This window comes from Onychostoma macrolepis, chromosome 22 (genome assembly GCF_012432095.1).
Source record: "Onychostoma macrolepis isolate SWU-2019 chromosome 22, ASM1243209v1, whole genome shotgun sequence".
NCBI lineage: Eukaryota > Metazoa > Chordata > Actinopteri > Cypriniformes > Cyprinidae > Onychostoma > Onychostoma macrolepis.
The window spans coordinates 22,743,597-22,762,507 of record NC_081176.1 but is presented as its reverse complement, the minus strand read 5'-3'; the positions used below and the strand labels follow the sequence as shown (position 1 = coordinate 22,762,507).

The window sequence follows — 18,911 nt, the reverse complement described above, 5'->3', positions numbered from 1 at the left end:
AATAACTTCAATATTATATAACAATAATAATAATAATAATAATAATGATGATAATAATAATAATAATAATAATAATAATAACAACAACAATTACTATCTGATATTTATTAATAATAATAATAAATGTTTAATATGCATTTAAATTACATTAAAATAAAAATATACAGAATTTTTAATAGTTCTATATAACATACACGTTCTGTATAACATAAAATATGTAGCAATTTAAATATCACTCTTAAATATGTATACATTAAACATTTTCTAAATTATTTAAAATATATAGAAAGAGAGAGAAAATATTTATAATAAAGTAATTTTTAAAATCTTAAAACAATTACTTAATTTCTATATCTTAATTAAGTTTTCAAAGTTTAAAATATATCAAATCTATCCATCTATCTATCTATCTATTATTATGTAATCATTTAAATATATTCTAAAATTTTAAATGCATATATATACACACATATACATGCATATGCATATAAAATTAAATACATATTAAGAAAAACTTAGAGAATTTCTTTCTGTACATTATTTAAATTTTATAAAAATCTTAAACATTAAATTAATAATTATTTAATTTCTATATCTAAATTACATATGCTTTCAAAAAGTTACTATATATACATAACTCAATTATATAATCATTTAAATATATTCTACAATCTTAAATGCATATTATTAAATATATATATATATTTTTCAAATAAACTTACAGAATTTCTTACTGAACATTACACTTCGATTTGCCCTCTGTCAATATTTGATTCAAAAACCAGCCAATCGATTCCTGACATACAAATTGAAAGACAATCTCGATGACAAACATAAATTTAATAATTGGCCAGCACAAGCGTGGCCAATAATTGATCAGTCAGACTAATTAACCACTAGACTTTGAGTAACGTTAACGAGATGTGAGCGGGGGGCATCAGAGGGGAGCTTAGCTCTACAGGTGATAAACCTATTTGGCAGTGACATTTTTTAGTGTAAAGTCATTCAGTCTATGATCTGATCAAAGGGAGACTCCCCCATTGGGTCCAATTATAACTATGCTATTGTAGGAGGTGGGTACCGAGGGAGAAGGGGGAGAAAAGATGAGTTATGTTGAGTTATGATATTCATAATCTATGCAGAGAGGCCTTTCCACTATAGGTCTTCTCCCCATAGCTGTGATCTTTTCAATTTACATCAAGCGAGGATGGCTGAGGATGAAAGTGCAGCCTCCGACTCGCCGAGCCCGCGGAGGGCAAACACAGGGCCTCATTAAACTCTACTGCATGGACTCCCCAACAGGGTTTGAAGTGCGTCAAGTAAAGAGCACGGGGTCAGAGGTGGCCCTGGAAACAGATCTCCATTTAACTCACCAGCTGGAGATGATAATTAGCAGGTGCATCACTGTCTCCTGCTCTAAAGGATGATACCATGGAGATCTGCTCTGCGGTGGGCTTCTATTATACACCCGAGTTTCAACAGAACACCACTTCTGAGACACTCAGTCGCTCACTCACTCACACACACACACACACACACACACACACGCCAAGCCCTCCTCAAGAGCTGAGCTGTTTATGGTCAAGGGATTTTAATTCATTGAACTGGACAAGCCGCGGACAGGCGCTACACACAGGCATATCCTCACACATATATTTTACACTTTTTCTGCCAGGCCTATAAACCCAGATCTGATGGATTTTACAGCCTGACTATTCAGAGTGAATTGTACATATTACAAAAAAATATATATATTTTATATTATCACATAAAATTGTAAGAGAAAACAAAAAACAAAGAAGAGCTTCAAAAAAATGACCTAAAATACACAAGAACTTGTCAAAATTTGAAAAGAATGAAAGCATTTAAGAAATGGCGAGTTACAATGATTTAATTATGCAAATAAATCAGCTCACGATATCGTCAGGTTACATTGTGACCCTTTCGGAGTATGGCTGAAAGCCTTCTTTTTTTTTTTTTTAAAGACAGAGGGAAAAATATGTTTTGTTAAGGATTCTGTCCAGGGATGGAAAGCCGTTGGGAGGCAATTAGAGGACTACAAAGAAAAAAGAAATAGATATGAAAATCTTCTGCTTTCTTTTGATGTGCACTAGGCTGAAAAGTATATATACAAGCTGAGTGAATTCACATCCTTTTAGAAAAACACAAAGACAAAGCGTATTTCAACTGTAATGCTTAAGGATCGCTGACAAAACGCAGGTCAGAGTCGTCTTCTTAATATACAACATACATTTAAAATAAACAAATAAATAAATAAAATAAAAAAACTTGTTATCAGACATCATTCAAAAATGGTAAAAGATTTCTGATCCATGTCAGTGTCTTCTTAATATACAACATACATTTAAAATAAATAAATAAACAAATGAATGACTGAATAAATGACTGAATAAACAAATGAATAAATGAATGAACGAATGAATTAATGAATGAATGAATGACTTATTGTAAAATAAAACTTTTTATCAGACAGATTTCTGACAAAAATGCAGGTCGGTGTCTTAATATACAACATACATTTAAAATAAAATAAAATAAATAAACTAACTTCTTATAAAATAAAACATCAGACATCAGTCAGACATCAGTCAAAAATGCTAAAAGATTTCTGATTTCTACACGTATTACATTAATATACAACACAAAATAAATAAAAATATAAAATAACTTAATGTTATTTAGGTAACACTTTACAATAAGGTGTCATTTGTTAACATTAGTTAATGTATTAACTAACATGAACAAATGATGAACAATGCATTTATTACACTATTTATTAATCTCTGTTAATGTTAGTTAATGAAAATACAGTTGTTCATTGTTTATTCATGTTAGTTCACAGTGCATTAATTAATGTTAACAAACACAACTTGTGATTTTAATAATGTATTAGTAAATGCTGAAATGAACATTAACTAAGATTAATAAATGCTGTAGAAGTATTGTTCATTCTTAGTTCATGTTAACTAATGTTGCCAACTAATGTTAACTAATGAACCTTATTGTAAAGTGTTACCGTTATTTAGTTAAAAACTTTTTAACAAACATTAATTAGGAATGTTTTCTGATAAAATACAGGACGGTGTCTCTTACTTAATAAACAGCTAACATTTAAAATAAAATAAAATATTATAATATAAAATAAGAAATAACACGACAAACCTAATATAAAATTAACATTTAATCAAAAATAAATTAAATTAAATATGATCACAAATATATCATTTATCAGACAGTTACAAAATACATAAATAAGAACTGAACTGAAAGAAGCAGTAATACAAATGACAACTCAGTAGTGTTCACTAGTTAGCATTCACAAAGCAAATTACTCCATCAATCACTGCTACTTCATATGCTAACGTAAGCATGCTGTTATGCAAGCAAGTTATTCAATTTTGGCATGTGGAAGATATACAGCAAGTCTGCAAAAAAATAAAAATATGAAACCCTCCTAAAATGTATTTTTTATTACTTTTGAATGCATTTAAATGCTAAAAAGTCTGACTGAAAAGTACATTTGAATAATTTTTAAAACATCTGCATTTGATTTCAGTCTAAAGCAAGAAAGCGCCAAACTAGTACAGTTATTGTTCATCAACAGACCAATAACGGCAGTGCCTTGAGGGCTGGACACTGCATTAGTAAACTCGGGCCGGAAATGAGCCCCACCTGTCCCACACACTATGGCCCAACAAACCGAGGCTCCAGAATGGGTTTGATTTGCGACGCCCTGGAAATAGAACGAGCGCTGAAGAATGCAACATTCCCCGTTCCCCAAACAGTAATTGTTTGGTGTGTCAGCTGATGTAGTGCTTGTTTTTGTTTTCTCTCGAATCCCAATTAAACACCACGCCGGCTGATCTCAGAGGAGGCACGCGGATATTGCGCTCTCTCTGATTAATTTGTTAACCTTCATTTGGTAGCTTAATATACACGAGGTGGGTGTGCAAACTTGAATTTTTGCTGTTGATTGAGAACATAAACGATCAAACGCAGGAAGTACAAATATAAGTTGTGTGGAAGAGACAAAAAGGGAGACAACCGGAATGACACGAGCAGCAAAGAAAAGTAAACAATAGATCTGGCGTAACTCGAACAAAAGTAATAAAGTCAAAAGGAATATTTTATCAAAACCGTCTCAGGACCTGCGAACACAGAGAATCACATCCAAATAAGACTCCAGCGCTGTTTGGTAGCACAATGGATTCATAATTTTCTATTTTTAGAGAGTTTTAATGACTGCACAAGTAAACACCCCATACTCTGCTACCAAATCCAATTATAATTGAATAATAATAAAAAAAAAACAACAAAAAAAAAAACAATAAGAAACAGTTTCACAATGTTTAAGGAGGAAAACACCTTCATAAATTTGTGAGAGAGCAAAGTCTCCTTTTAACATAATTTCTTATCTTTTTTCGCTTTTTTGCAAACTCAACAACCACCCGTCATTAAAATCTCCTAAATATTTAGAAATTTAACTAGAAAACTTCACCAGCAAATATCTTCTAAAACAAAGAAAATCTAGTTAGAAAAATAAAGTTAGACATGAAAGTGATTTTTATTTTAATATTTATATATACGTTGGATCGCAAAGTCACTTTATACTCACCGACACTAAAAAGTAACATTTAAAGCGTCAAATTTATTTTGAACCTTCGTGTGACACTTTCAAAAAGCGCAGTGATTAAAAGCGCAACCCAAAAACACAATCCGTGGACTTTCAACCCCGTTCCATCTGATGTTTCTAATAAAAAGGCATGTCTGAAATCACTCTCGAACGTTCGCCACATCCTCTCAATTATTATCTCTATTTGTAAAATCCGTAGGTTTGCGCGGAACGGAATCGCTACTGGCGTGGTAGCATTTCTAATAGTCAATAAATCTAAAATATTATGTGTGAAATTGGGAAAAACTGCCATTAAGTGACAGACAGCGGAGAGCACAGCATAGGGTCCCGTCTGAAAAAAGGGGCAGGTAATTCAGGACAACTGTCACCCCTGACCCGTCTGAGAGAGGGTCTAGTGGTCAGACTCCCTGAATAATAAAGTCCACATGGTTAAAAAAAAGAGCCTTCAAACACTTAATTAGATGAATCTCAAAAGGTTCGGCTTGAATCAATAAAAGACTTGGGAGGAAAGAAAAGAAAAAAGAAATGCTCCAGGGTCAGTTATATTATATTTTGCTTTATAGTTGTAAAATGCATCGATTTTTTTTGAGGCTAGAATAAATGTATAAATGTGCATTTAAATAATGAAAAGAAAAAAGTGAATCAAATTAATTGATTCAATTAAATTGAATCAACTTGTCCTTTAGTTTGCAGCAAACGCCATGTGACAGACAATTTAAGAAAAATAAACCCAGAGCTTTTCTCGGTTTAAACATATTCCTTGAGTTATGAATTTTAATATCCCCAAAGGTATGATAACCAGAGGGAGAAAAAAATGAATTTTTTGCGGTGATAAATATATTATTGTAGGTGACATTTACATTCAGGTGGGGTAATTTAACATGATATGCAGAATACGTTCTATCATTAGTCAATGAAAAATTGCGCGAGAGGATCAAAGCAAACATGGAGCTGCCACTTAATTTATCACGCTATGAAGACAAAGAGGTTTTTTCTTTCCCCTCCGTCAGTTTCAAAAGACCCGACTCTTTTTTTTTTTTTTTTACGACGCTCTCGGTTTGCAATTTAATTTACAAATGGGATGCCAGTGCTGAGATGGCATAACAGAACAGGCTGGCTTTTTCTGCTTGGACAGACAGCAGCGGGATCCACCGAGTCATATAGGAGTGTTAAAACACCCCCCCAGTGGGACAGAAAAAAGAATGCCAGAAAAAGAAAAAAAAAAAAAAACACAAACACGTTTCTTTATGTTCAAAAGGACAGATGACAGACGTGTTTCTGACCCCGACGCTGGATGCACTTCCTGTTGCACTGACCGTGCCACCTAAACATTAATTAAAGAGAGAAGGCGCTGGCAGGTGGCAGAAAAGCAGGATCTAATAATTGGCCCCCTTCTTCCCCGCGCCTTCAGAAAATCCAGGACTTCTAGAGAGATGTGCCACTGGGCAGGCAGAAAGAAGAAAAGATTAAAAAAAAAGAGAGATGAAGGCAGGAGTTTGAATTTCACAGAGATGGCCGGCGAATTGCGACAGCCGTTTAACGTCACGGGGCAAGTTTACAGAGCACGGTTTTTGGGGATCCGCGGCTGCGTCTGCTAATGATGAGAGGACAGAAGTGCGGTGTGTTCCTCTGACCAGAGAAAGACTGTTTGTTTAAATGTGCAAGCGGGTGAAAACAAGAAGGAGAGAACGGGAGAAAATGACAATCATGTTCTTGTGTGTGTGTGTGTGTGTGTGTAGTGGGCTTAAAACAAAAGAAAAAAGTGAGAACAGTAATGTAAGTGTGTGAGTGTGTGTAGATTTACTTTCATTAACTTCTGGGAACAATTTTAAGTTTAAAGTAAAGCAAAATTAGGGGAAACTTACCATTTGGGGAAATATTTATATTCAATTCATATATTTTATATTATGTGTTTAAAAAAATGTTTTATATAAAAACTATTTAGTTTTATATAAAAATTTTATGTATTATTTTACTCACAATATATTTTTGACAAAACCTCATTTTGGGAACATCCAGATGTGTCATAATTTGGAAAAAGGGCTCTAAGTAAATATTGTTTTTTAAAAATGCACATTATTCTTTAGCATTCTATAGTAATAATTGTAGTAATAATTAGGTAATTAGAATTATATACAAAAACAGTAGACGTCTATGGTGTGTCTTCATTTAGATTTCTAGGTAATCGTGCGTGTGTGTGTGTGCGTGCGTGTGTTTAGGGACACTCACCACGTCACTGGGCAGGTTGTGCAGGTCGTCTGTGGGGCTTTCCAGGGTGTTTGTGTCCACGTTCAGAATGACCACATCCTCCAGGGATCTGCTCTTTACTCTCTGAAAACGCAACACACTGTGTTACACACCGCCCTGCCTATTCCTATTTCCTGTAACCATTTTAATAGCCTAAATGTGATATATAAATACTCTTTTCAACAGTAGTTTATTTAAAGCATTTGTATAAACTAACATTTTTTGCAGAATAAAAATATTGTGAGGCTAAAATAAATTTTCAGTGTTAAATTCCAAACAAATTCAGAGCACATTATATACTTTTTTTTTTTCCTTCAATGTCAAAACCTATATGTAACGACTAAGCAGGCAAGATTTAAATAGATTGCGTTAACAATGCAAAAACCAGATTCTCATAAATGAAACCAGATGAAGCTTTTGAGTTATTTTCTCTAAAACAAAACAAACCTACTCTAAATTCATATATGCAGCCACAAAGGTTCACAGAATCATTCTTGAAAAGTCAAAAAAATTAATTCATTACTGAAATCAGTCATCAACAATTAATTTAGAAAACCCACTATGTGTGTGTGTGTGTGTGTGTGTGTGTGTGTGTGTGTGTGTGTATGTATGTATGTATATATATATATACATATATATATATATATACATATATATATATATATATATATATATATATATATATATATATATATATATATATATATATATATATATATATATATATATATATATATATATATATATATATATATATATATATATATATATACACACATATATACACACACATTGTTTTATTTCATTATATGTTTTGTATTTATTTGTGACAAGTGTTGCAACTATTTTAACTATGAAATATATACATAATACCTAACCAAATAATAAAACTATTCAGGCACGTTGAATCAAGCACCACTGTGTTGAGCGGTGTAATGCTTCCACACAATGGTAGTCACGGTAGTGGCGACAAATCCAATAATTATTCCTCCAGTGCAGGTGGGGGAAACAGCCAAGTGTGTAAAAAATTTCTGGTTTGTCATTTTTGACAGTCGCTGCTACGGCGGCCCGTGTGCTGATTTGGTCTAATTACGTGCAGCCGGATTGGGGAGGGAGGGTTGGAGGGGAGGACTGTCAGCGGGCGAACGTGTGATAAACACCAGCACCGCCGCGACTGTCAGCCCTATCAGATCTGCGCGTGAAGCTATAGGTCTACCTCCAACCAACATGCCATTTCTCAATAACTGAACGCACCATCTCTTTGTTTCTCCGGCTCTTTCATTTCTCATGGGCGCCCGGGAGATGAAAAGCAAAAAAAAAAAAAAAAACAATGTGTCAATTTTTGTAGGTTTCCCTGCGCTCGGCGATGATGCATCAAAGTAGATGGGCATTATTAGCATCTCAGATGGTTTGAATCCAGAGGGACGGCTGGTTTTAAGTGACCCGGAGTGAAAAAGTAAATAAATAACGATGGTTTATGTAATATCGGAAAGCTGCGACTGGTAGCAGTAGTGCTTCTGATCAAACGTCTAGTAAAACACTTTAAGGATGATGAATGGCTGCTGACAGTGGATTTATGTGACGTACCTCTAAAAGGCTGAGATGAACTCCGACCAGATATGGCATGGGCGCACTGGAAACAGAGACAAACCACAGTCATTAGCAACATAAAAATGCTTTATTGCATTTTAAAAATACTAATAATTCCAAAAAGTAGCACAGAACAAATATAACACTGCAAGTAAATAACAAATGAGGATCGCCGTAAATTGACATACATCACGAGCAAAACTTTAATAGCGTTCTCAGCCGTTTCCCGGAACGAGCTCTTTTGAGCGCTGAAGGTGATTAGTGTAATTGGCGAGCGTCACTTTTGAGCGGGGCGAGGCAGGGCCGTGTAATTAGATAGGTTTGGGTAGCCGCTACAGTGCTCGCTCAATCAGGTTATGTGGCTAATAAGCTACAGTCTCCCTCGCTGCATCTGTTAAGGCCACGGATTTAACTGACATGCAGGCACGCTGACATGCAGACACGCACGCACATGCACGGGGTGAGCCCCGTCACGTCATTGTTGTCCATGAGTGTAACTTTGTTATGACAGCCTAATTCCCATCATTTCTAATAGCGCCCATTATGAGCGATGCACAGCCTTATAATATGATAATGCTTTTTTTTTTATAATTAGATAGCTAAAATATGATCAATCGACTCGGATGTCTGGGCTGGACTGGAAAACGGCGCAACTCTTAAAGCTGCATTTATATCAGACCACAAATATTTGCTGAGGAGCTCTGGTGTCAAGCATGGCAGCACAAGTCCATCAATTTAAGGGTATAGGGCGTTCTGGTAGCTATAGAGCAGGGCTGTAAGTTAAGAGTGTGGTCACGGTTTTAGCCCACAGTCGGCATACGGAAATCAGTCAGCCTCTCAAGCCGTATATGTTCCTGATGGGTAAAAGGAAAAAAAAAAGGAGCTTGCATGCTGGACTTGGTGTGGTGGCATTAGTGCTAATAAATCATGTCCTTCATAAACCCTTTGAGATCTCAGACATGGTGAAAGATATTCATTAGGATGAGGGGTATTTCAGAAAGTAGTACTGCATGTTCAGAAACTCCATGTTACTGATGGACCGATATATCGGCCAGGCCAATTAATGGCCTAAAGTTTGGCCAGATTTTGAGAATGTACCTGCTTGGCCGATTAACAGAAGTCTGACCTTTTCATTTTCCTGTACTTAAATTTTTTTTTATAGTTTAAGGGAATTTTTTATTTTAAGGGAATTTTACATATTAATTCTTTATTTAAAATTGTAATTCATTTTTAAAATTTTATTTCTCATACATATATACACAGCACATAATCCAGAATAAACAAGCTTTCCATTGATGTATGGTTTGTTAGGATCGGACAATATTTGGCCTATATTTGAATATCTGGAATCTGAGTGTGCAAAAAAAATTAAAAATCCAAATACTTGAGAAAATCGGCTTTAAAGTTGTCCAAATGAAGTTCTTAGCAATGCATATTACTAATCAAAAATGAAGTTTTGATATATTTACAGTAGGAAATGTACAAAATATATTCATGGAACATGATCTTTACTTAATGTCCTAATGATTTTTGGCATAAAATAAAAATAAATAATTTTGACCCATACAATGCATTTTTGGCTATTGCTATAAATATACCCCAGCGACTTAAGACTGGTTTTGTGGTCCAGGGTCACATATACATACACATACATACACTGTATATGTGTACATGTTACATATATACACATATACTTTATAAATGTATATACTTATAATAATTATAAATTATATATAGAAATTAAAAAATATTGTGTGTATTGGATAGATGGATATAGAACATTATTTAAAACATTTAATCTACAATAAATAAATAAATATACAAATGAATGAATTATTCAGACTTATCTATGTCTGTTTTATAATATTAAATACATATCATCAACATCTGTCATTAAGCAGAAAGCAACAGATTTCCATAGAACTGACTGCTGAAAGTTCCTGCTGCCCAATATGTGCTTGTTATTAAATATTTTGGCTTAAGATGATAATAGTTTCGACACAGAATGTGGTACTATCAGACCCTAATCCACAGAATTTCACAGATTTCCCTGTAATCAGCACAGAAAACAATTTCTGTGAATTCCGTCTTGACGAACAAAGCAAACATCAATGTAAAAGCTTGATAAACTCACTCAAAATGCCTAAAGCACAAAATCATACAGCTCAGAAAAAAAGCTCTTTCTAAAGCTCAGAAAGTAGCACAGCCCAAGCTTGAGTGAGATATAAATGAGACATTTGTGTAAGCATGTGAGACCAGCACGGCTCTTACCAGCAGTAATCCAGCAGGTGAGGAGGAAGTACAGGGATGAAGATGTGCTGCCAGTGCATAGGGTAGAGCATGGCGGTGGACCCTTGCACGCATGCAGTTAACTACGACAAGAAAAAAAAAACAGACATGTGAGCTCCTTCATATGCCACCGTTTAATGCGTTAAGCTTAAGGGGATTGCGTTTATTGTGGGCCAGGAGAGCAGGCAGCATTAGACAGTTACTCTTTTTATCTTAACATCACAAGCCGATTAAACATGCGCTTTTGTTTTTCGCTTTTCTGATGTTAAATGCGCAGGTTCAAACCCAAAATCAGGGCATCAATCGAGGGCCTGAAAATACACCAAAGCACAAGGTGTCAAATGTGCAGTGGCGATACAAAATTAATGATGCTTTATTACTGTTATACACACACACACACAGTAAATAATCAGACTCTACAAGAAGCGAGCACTTAATTACGATGCTGGTGTGGATGTTTAATGAGTGAACACCCAAGTGACCCCTCACCACACCCTGATTCCCCCTCATGGCTACCTAGCAGTTGTAATGACCTATGTGGCACACGCGCACACGCCGGAGCTTCCTCATCTTCCAGATTAAAATAACATGATTAAATATGGAAAAAGAACAGAGGTCTGAAGGCTCCTCTGGGACTTCATTAGGGCAAATTGCCAAAGAATGAAACATGAGTTAGCCAAGAGAGACTGTGAGCTGTTGGAATACCATGGGGAGTAGGGGCTGGAAGAGGGGTCTTGACAATTGGAGCTTCCAGTAATGTGTGAACCATGGCTCGGAAGTATCAAGAGACCCCCTGCTCACTGACACACACAATATCACAATTGACCACCGAAACCAACCAAGCTTGGCCGTGGCACAACAGTTCGCTTCAAAGAGATCAGCTTTAATCCTGAATCACTTCTGTATACGTCCGTGATGGGTAAGGCTGGTTGAGTGTTGTTGTTGAGTTCTGTGACATTGTGGTCGAACGCAACCGCTCTGGATAAGACGTGACCTATCGAGTCAAGAAATAGCACAGCTTTAATTAACAGTAATTTAGTGCCGTGCATTATAACATATGCAAATTTGTTGTGCAGTTCTCTGAAAAGAAAGGAAAAGCATTAGTTGTGACAGATCTAATTTCGTCCGGGTAATTTAGAAGAAAGAAATGAATATTTATGGCATTTCTCACCAACTGAAGTTTGGTTGATATCAAAGCTTTGAGACCCGTTCTGTTCGAGATCCCTTTATCTCAAGGTCCAATAAATGAATCATGCTGAGAGGTCATCACACTGCAAAGAAACACTTTTCTTTGACTGCGAACAGACTGTCGTCTAGTTTCTTAGAGGGGAACCCTTCCGTGCCATGTAGAGATGGGTAAAAAAAGCCTAATGGCGCATTCCAATTAATTCAACAATGTCCGCAGACAAGCCCAATTGGCTTGATTTATTCCTGACTTGAAAGTGAAGCTGTGCCGTCTTCTTTCAAAGATGAGGGCATGAAAAGGAGGTGGTGAAACCTAGATAAACATTAAAAGGTGGAATTCAAAAACAAATTAACTCTTGATATTTTTCCCACACGAGCTGTTTTGCTCGCAAACGAGGGATTCATCACAGCGTACGCGATCCAACAAGAAAATCACTCATGACCTCCTTTCTGTGACAATTAAAGAGAAAGTTCAGAATAACTGTATCGCTGCCATTAAATCTCCAGTTGTACCCACAATGCACTGTTGGAGTGCTGCTCCTAATAAAATATTTGGCGGTCTTATGAATAATTAATGAAGACATGCCAAACGAAAAGAAAGCCAAATGGCCACAAAAGGCAAGGTATGCTTGATATTCTTTTAAATGAAGAAGTCATCCGCAAGAACAAATGCTGGATTACGGTTTGTTTGGATGCGGGGCTGGACCCTGCCGAGACCTGTGAGCTACCGCTGCCGTTAGCGGTAATGAACGTGCTGGGGACGTGTTAAGTGGGGGTCTTCGCTATTATACAAAGGGATCCGTCTTTGGAAATATAATAGACCCAAAAAACCAATAATGCCATTCTAAAGAATCCCAAAGAGCACATAAAACAATCCTTTCATGAAAAGGGTTTTTACACAAAAACCAATGCAATGTCAGTTCTACAACTGTTTCATTAAGACCAGTTCTGGGTAATAACTAGGTACTAACCCTGAATCTACCCCTTAAGCCTGGGACACACCAAGCTGACGGTCGGACGTTGGCCAACGTTGGGCCGTCGGTGAGCATCTGACATGCTGGTTTGAAATTAAAAAATATTGTGTGTATTGGATAGATGGATATAGAACATTATTTAAAACATTTAATCTACAATAAATAAATAAATATACAAATGAATGAATTATTCAGACTTATCTATGTCTGTTTTATAATATTAAATACATATCATCAACATCTGTCATTAAGCAGAAAGCAACAGATTTCCATAGAACTGACTGCTGAAAGTTCCTGCTGCCCAATATGTGCTTGTTATTAAATATTTTGGCTTAAGATGATAATAGTTTCGACACAGAATGTGGTACTATCAGACCCTAATCCACAGAATTTCACAGATTTCCCTGTAATCAGCACAGAAAACAATTTCTGTGAATTCCGTCTTGACGAACAAAGCAAACATCAATGTAAAAGCTTGATAAACTCACTCAAAATGCCTAAAGCACAAAATCATACAGCTCAGAAAAAAAGCTCTTTCTAAAGCTCAGAAAGTAGCACAGCCCAAGCTTGAGTGAGATATAAATGAGACATTTGTGTAAGCATGTGAGACCAGCACGGCTCTTACCAGCAGTAATCCAGCAGGTGAGGAGGAAGTACAGGGATGAAGATGTGCTGCCAGTGCATAGGGTAGAGCATGGCGGTGGACCCTTGCACGCATTATTTAAAACATTTAATCTACAATAAATAAATAAATATACAAAAAAAAAAAAAAAAAAAAAAAAAAAAAAAAAAAAAAATTATCTTTACTTATTCCTTCCTTTGGTAGTTTGTATTTATTTGAACAATGTCTGAGACTTGGTGTTGCAAGCACTTCGTATGTCTGATTGCCTCTTCAAGATTAATCGCTCGATGTATTCCCCAATTGTAAGTCGCTTTGGATAAAAGCGTCTGCTAAATGACTAAATGTAAATGTAATGTAAATGTTTGTTTGGTGTGTTCCACTCATTGGCTTTCGTCGGGCTCACGTTGGCAGCAGTTTGTCCGATTCAACAAGTTGAATCAGTGTCAGGGCCGACGGGGCGAGTGAGAACTCTGATTGGATGTTCAGTTTAGCGAAGGAGTCAGTGCCCGAGAATTAAAGCAACAGTGATGAAAACGGGCAAATGAAGGCAGCACAGACAGAAGGCTGTTCTAATGTTACATGATCTTTCCCAAGCATTCCAATATGCAAATATTTTCATAACAACATGAGCCGCTTAAAATTAATAACGTTATCAACATAACTGATATTGAAAATACGTTTACGTTTCGTATATCTACGTATATCTCGTATGTCCTTGTTTCGGTTTCTCATTTTAAATAACGACTACTATTTATAGCTGCTGATATAGACAGTTAATTCCTCTCACGCAGGTGCAAAAAGCACATGCTAGTTTGCAGTTGGCTGTAGTCTGTGCGGTGTGTTTAAGCACAGCTTTTTGATCCAGACTCCGCCGACACGAGGCGACAGCACCGTCAGCTTTTGTTGTCGCTAGTTCTTTGAAGACGGCTTGGTGTGTCCCGGCCTTTAACCTGACCTTAGGCCATGTAGTTACCTTATATTACCCAATACTTTCTTAGGTAAATCCACTGTAAGTACATGTAAGTGTACATACTGTAAAATAAAGTGCAACCAAAAAAATATTTAAAATACCATAACATTTTCTTTCAGAACACATAAAAATCCTGACACTCAAGGCTGAGCTGATTTGTTTAAAAATTAATTAAACTCCTGTTTATTAAAAAATGACAAGGCAAAAGTTGAAAGACTCTAACAAGGTCAGCAACACAATTTATTTTACTAAGCAGCACACTAGAAGCCCTGAAATAGACCTACAAATTTCTCTTGAGGGGAAAGGAAAAAGAAGGATCTTGCTGTCTTGGTTCAGTGAACTTGGGATTTGCCCAATCAGGTGACAGTCACAGAACTCTCACTTCACAATCAAACCACATTCACACTCATCTCTAGGAGTACATTTGTACCATTTTGCCTTGCTGAGATATATTCCACAGATGAAGTATAAAGATATGCTTTGTAACACCTTTCCAGTGAACCCTGTCTATGTAAACAAGTTGACGAACATATTCCCTACATCTAGGGAGAAGCTTGGGTTCAAAAATATCCATGGCAACTTCTCCAAGAATAGACAAAGACCAAAAAAAAAAAAAAAAAAGTCCCGTTCTTTGATAAGCACAACAAAGCTCACAGTGGAATCTGTGATTGGGGCAGACTGGAGACTAGAGGTGCGATTCCCCCTGACAAGGGTGACAGCGCCGCAGTCTGCGCTGACTCCTGCTACCTGCGAGACTTCTCTCCCCTGGCCCTCTCCTTGTTTCCCAATTACCAAGCCTCGCTCTCCCCTCCTGTTGACAAACGCACGGCTCAGAGCGGGGCGCCGACACAGGTGTATCGCTAACAAGGATGTGGCATTAAAAAAAGAAAAGGTAGAGGTAGGGCGCAGGGCGCCAAACACCACTAATCCACCTCCCACTGCAACACGATACCACAAAGAAGAGAACAGGAAGTGCCGGAGGAAGATAAAATGTCTATTAAAGGTGTGGTAAGAGAGATGCTTGAAGAAGGAACAAAAATAAGACGGCATTGCTGAGTAGAGCGTAAAAAAAGCGGAGAGTGTGAGGCCGAAAGGAACCTTAGTGGCTAGCACCACAGGCAAAGACGGGATCGGGTCTTGTTAGCATACCACTGACAGCATGATGAGAAGGCGGCTGTCAAGACTCGGGGCCGGCCGAGGGGGTCTCGCAGATGAAACGCACCAGGGCCTCCCAGTTGACTAGTTAGAGGGATCCTGATGCAGCACAATTATACTGGCATATGACAAGACTGCATGGGCGGCTGCCTCCCGGAGCCTGCGACATGGTTTTAAAACAGTGGTACTCCTTACCTCTGGTCACAAAACAGCAATAAGTCAACTGATGCATTGTTGTTAGATCATGATTTATTCTTTTGCTTTCCAATACAGGCAAGTGTGCGGCCATGTTCTGCTAGACTGACACAGCAGGTTCACTAGGGGCCTGAACACTCAGGGTCCGCTGGCAGCATGCATAATGCATTTACTCTCTTCCTCTCTCCTTCTCTGTCTTTATCCCGTTGGCTCACTGGAGAAACGGTAGCGGTAGGCTGACCACACCGTGGCCACTGTCATATGCCCTCACTGAACAATTCAGGAAATTGGCCATGTCTTCACTTGTGTCTACGAATTCTTTGCAAAATTGACCATATGTGTCTTCCTATAGTTCCTTGGAACTCCCAAGGCTCTTGAGAAGACGACGGATGGTTTTGGGATTTGAGATTATGAAAGTCTTCGCTGAGGTGGAACCTTAATATCACTAGTCTTCATAGTAACTCTTTTGGCATATTAGTTTCATAAACTCAAGGTCACTCACGCTCCCATCTTGCAAAACAGTAAATCAAGTTATGGGAGAGTAAAAAAAAACAATTTACCCAAGAGACTAATGATTTGCACATTCTAACCCCTCGTGTCAGTGAGCACACGGAATGAAGGCGGCAGCCCGGAGGAGTGAAATACTCCACGGATAGGGTCATTTTGACAGCCTCCTCCGGAGCCAGAGGGTCCGAGGGGAGCCCCTCGTTTCCGGCACTGTCGGCGAGCGCACCGCAGATGCTCCGGGGGGGAATCGGAGAGAGATAGGGAGCGAATGACATCACTCGCCGCTTCTACACCAACTGTCGTGAAAGTTTGGACCATCGTCCGCCCCCGTGCGATAAGCGCCCACTCCCTTTTTCAGGCAAGAAGAGCCAGACAGAAAATATGTGGAAGAGTCAGGGATCCAGTAAGTGATAATTTAAAGCTAACAGACTTCAGCCCACAGAAACACCCCAAAAAATGCCAAAACAGAGAGAACCGAATCAGTGTACAGTCATTTTTGAGTTGTTTAAGATTATTGCATAAATATTTTCTTTCTTACTGTTTAATTAATGAGAAGCAGGTCATCTAAACAACTTATTATGATGTGCATCGTATCATGAGGTAGTTGGCAATATGTAGCCCTCGAGAGCAGGGAGTGTATTAAGATCTACATAATAATGACTATGATTCTGCATTTTCCACCGGTGTGAAAATTTTCAAGTCCTGGGAGCAAAAAATAAATACGTCCATCACATACTATGTTAATTAGAAACAAATTAAAAACATTTCTATATATACAAAAATAACCCTGGTGGTTCCCAAAAGACTTATTTTAAATGTATTGTATAAAAACAAATGTATATTAATATTTCAAGTAACATGAAAGCTGTCTGATATGTAAATGAGAATGACAGCAGAAACTCACAGTGCTAAGCTTGCTTGAGGTAATGATGATGCGTCGCTCATGCAGCATGCTGGCGTAGAGGTGCAACATGTTGTTCACATCCACTGCTACAAAGTACTCTGTTAAATTTCTCTAGAAGGAGGAAAAAATATGGTTGATTTAGAGAAATTATGGTATTTACACAAGTCACAGCTAAAAATGTTTGATTGCCACTGCATTCAATATTTTATTCAATTTCATTAAATTTTTTGTTTCATGTTTTTTATGCTTTGTTTGATATTTTGTTTTGTTTCGTGTTTTGCTTTACATTTTGCTTGATGTTTTGTTTCATGTTTGTTTTTTAATGTTTTGTTTTATATTTTGTTTTGCGTCATGCTTTATGTTATGATTCAACATTTTGTTTTATAATTTGTATTGTTGCATGCTTTTAATGTTTTGTTTCATGTTTTGTTTTATATTTTGTTTTGCTTCATGTTCTATGTTTCATTTTATATTTTGTATCATTTAATTTTTAATTTTTGTTTTGTTTCATGTATTGTTTTAATGTTCTCTTGTTATGCTTTATTTCTCTAAATCTTTTGGTTTACATTTGGTTTTGCTTCATGTTTTATGCTTGTAATGTTTTATTTTATATTTTGTATTGTTTCATGTTTTGTTTCAGATTTTGTTTTGCTTCTTGGTTTGTTCTGTTTTTATATTTTGGTTCATGTTTTATGTTTATGTTTTTTTTTTTTTTAGATATTGTTTTCTTTCATGCTTTGTTTTACTAATAGTCAATTGATCTGATATGTAGTGCAATGACATTCGTACATTAAGTGTGGCTTAGATTTGGGGCCTCTGTATTTGTGACTGGGTTAAACATACTCACACTTTCAGGTATGGTGGGGAGTCCAATAATATCAGGAGCTATGAAGTATGAATGCTGCAGAAAACAGACAAGAAAATATGAAGATAAGGTCACCATTACACAACCTTCCAGTATTTAGTGTTTATAGAACCTCTAACTTACTGTCTGTTCCACAACCATTAAATAAACCGCGATCGGCCTGAACTATGTCTGCGCTTGTTAACATCATACATACAGACAACAGATACGGATACATGAAGTCAACAAACGTCGATCCCCTGTGGACACTACCGGAGGAGGCTCCCCGCATCGGAGAGAAAGTCTTTATTAAGGTACAAAAGCCAACTGCTCTGTTCTGACAGTATCAGAGGGGTCTGCCAGGCGTACGTTTGAACAGGCGAGCAAGTTTAATGTCTAGATCAAAGAGGCTCCGAAGCAAAGATCCCACGCTGCCTGCTAACTTTAGCACTTTTGTTTGCCTGTGTAGCGCGCTCTGCTCTTTCCCAAGGCTGGGTCGCGATTCGTCATGCGTAAAGAGTACCCATCTGTTGCTCCACACATAGGTTCAACTTTTGCTGCCTTTGCGTATGTTCCACAAACAAATACAAGTGCGACTAGCATCCTCTAATACTCAAAGACGCTTTCAAATATTCATCTTGGATGCTGTGATCACATGACTCCAGCAATCGAACCAAGTGCTGTGCAATGTCAGAAACCATTTATCTGCACTCTATGTGTGTGTCCAGAGTGCTTTTGCTATAATCGTACGAATATAAACAGTTTGAAGACATCA

General features: G+C 37.0%; 1 protein-coding gene across 9 annotated transcripts in view; it reads right to left on the bottom strand.

The window, feature by feature from the left end:
• Positions 1–18,911, bottom strand: part of dennd1b (DENN/MADD domain containing 1B) — a 106,089-nt gene that overhangs the window by 32,063 nt on the left and 55,115 nt on the right. For 7 of the 9 annotated variants that reach the window (XM_058761829.1, XM_058761831.1, XM_058761830.1 and 4 more), the window contains 5 exons: positions 18,140–18,193; positions 17,293–17,403; positions 10,763–10,863; positions 8,489–8,534; positions 6,884–6,985 (listed from right to left, as the gene is read on the bottom strand). In XM_058761829.1, coding sequence (XP_058617812.1) covers positions 6,884–6,985; positions 8,489–8,534; positions 10,763–10,863; positions 17,293–17,403; positions 18,140–18,193 — 414 coding nt within the window. Of the gene's footprint in view, positions 1–6,883; positions 6,986–8,488; positions 8,535–10,762; positions 10,864–11,619; positions 12,432–17,292; positions 17,404–18,139; positions 18,194–18,911 lie in introns of those variants that run through there. The other 2 variants (XM_058761837.1, XM_058761834.1) reach the window with 2 other exon arrangements.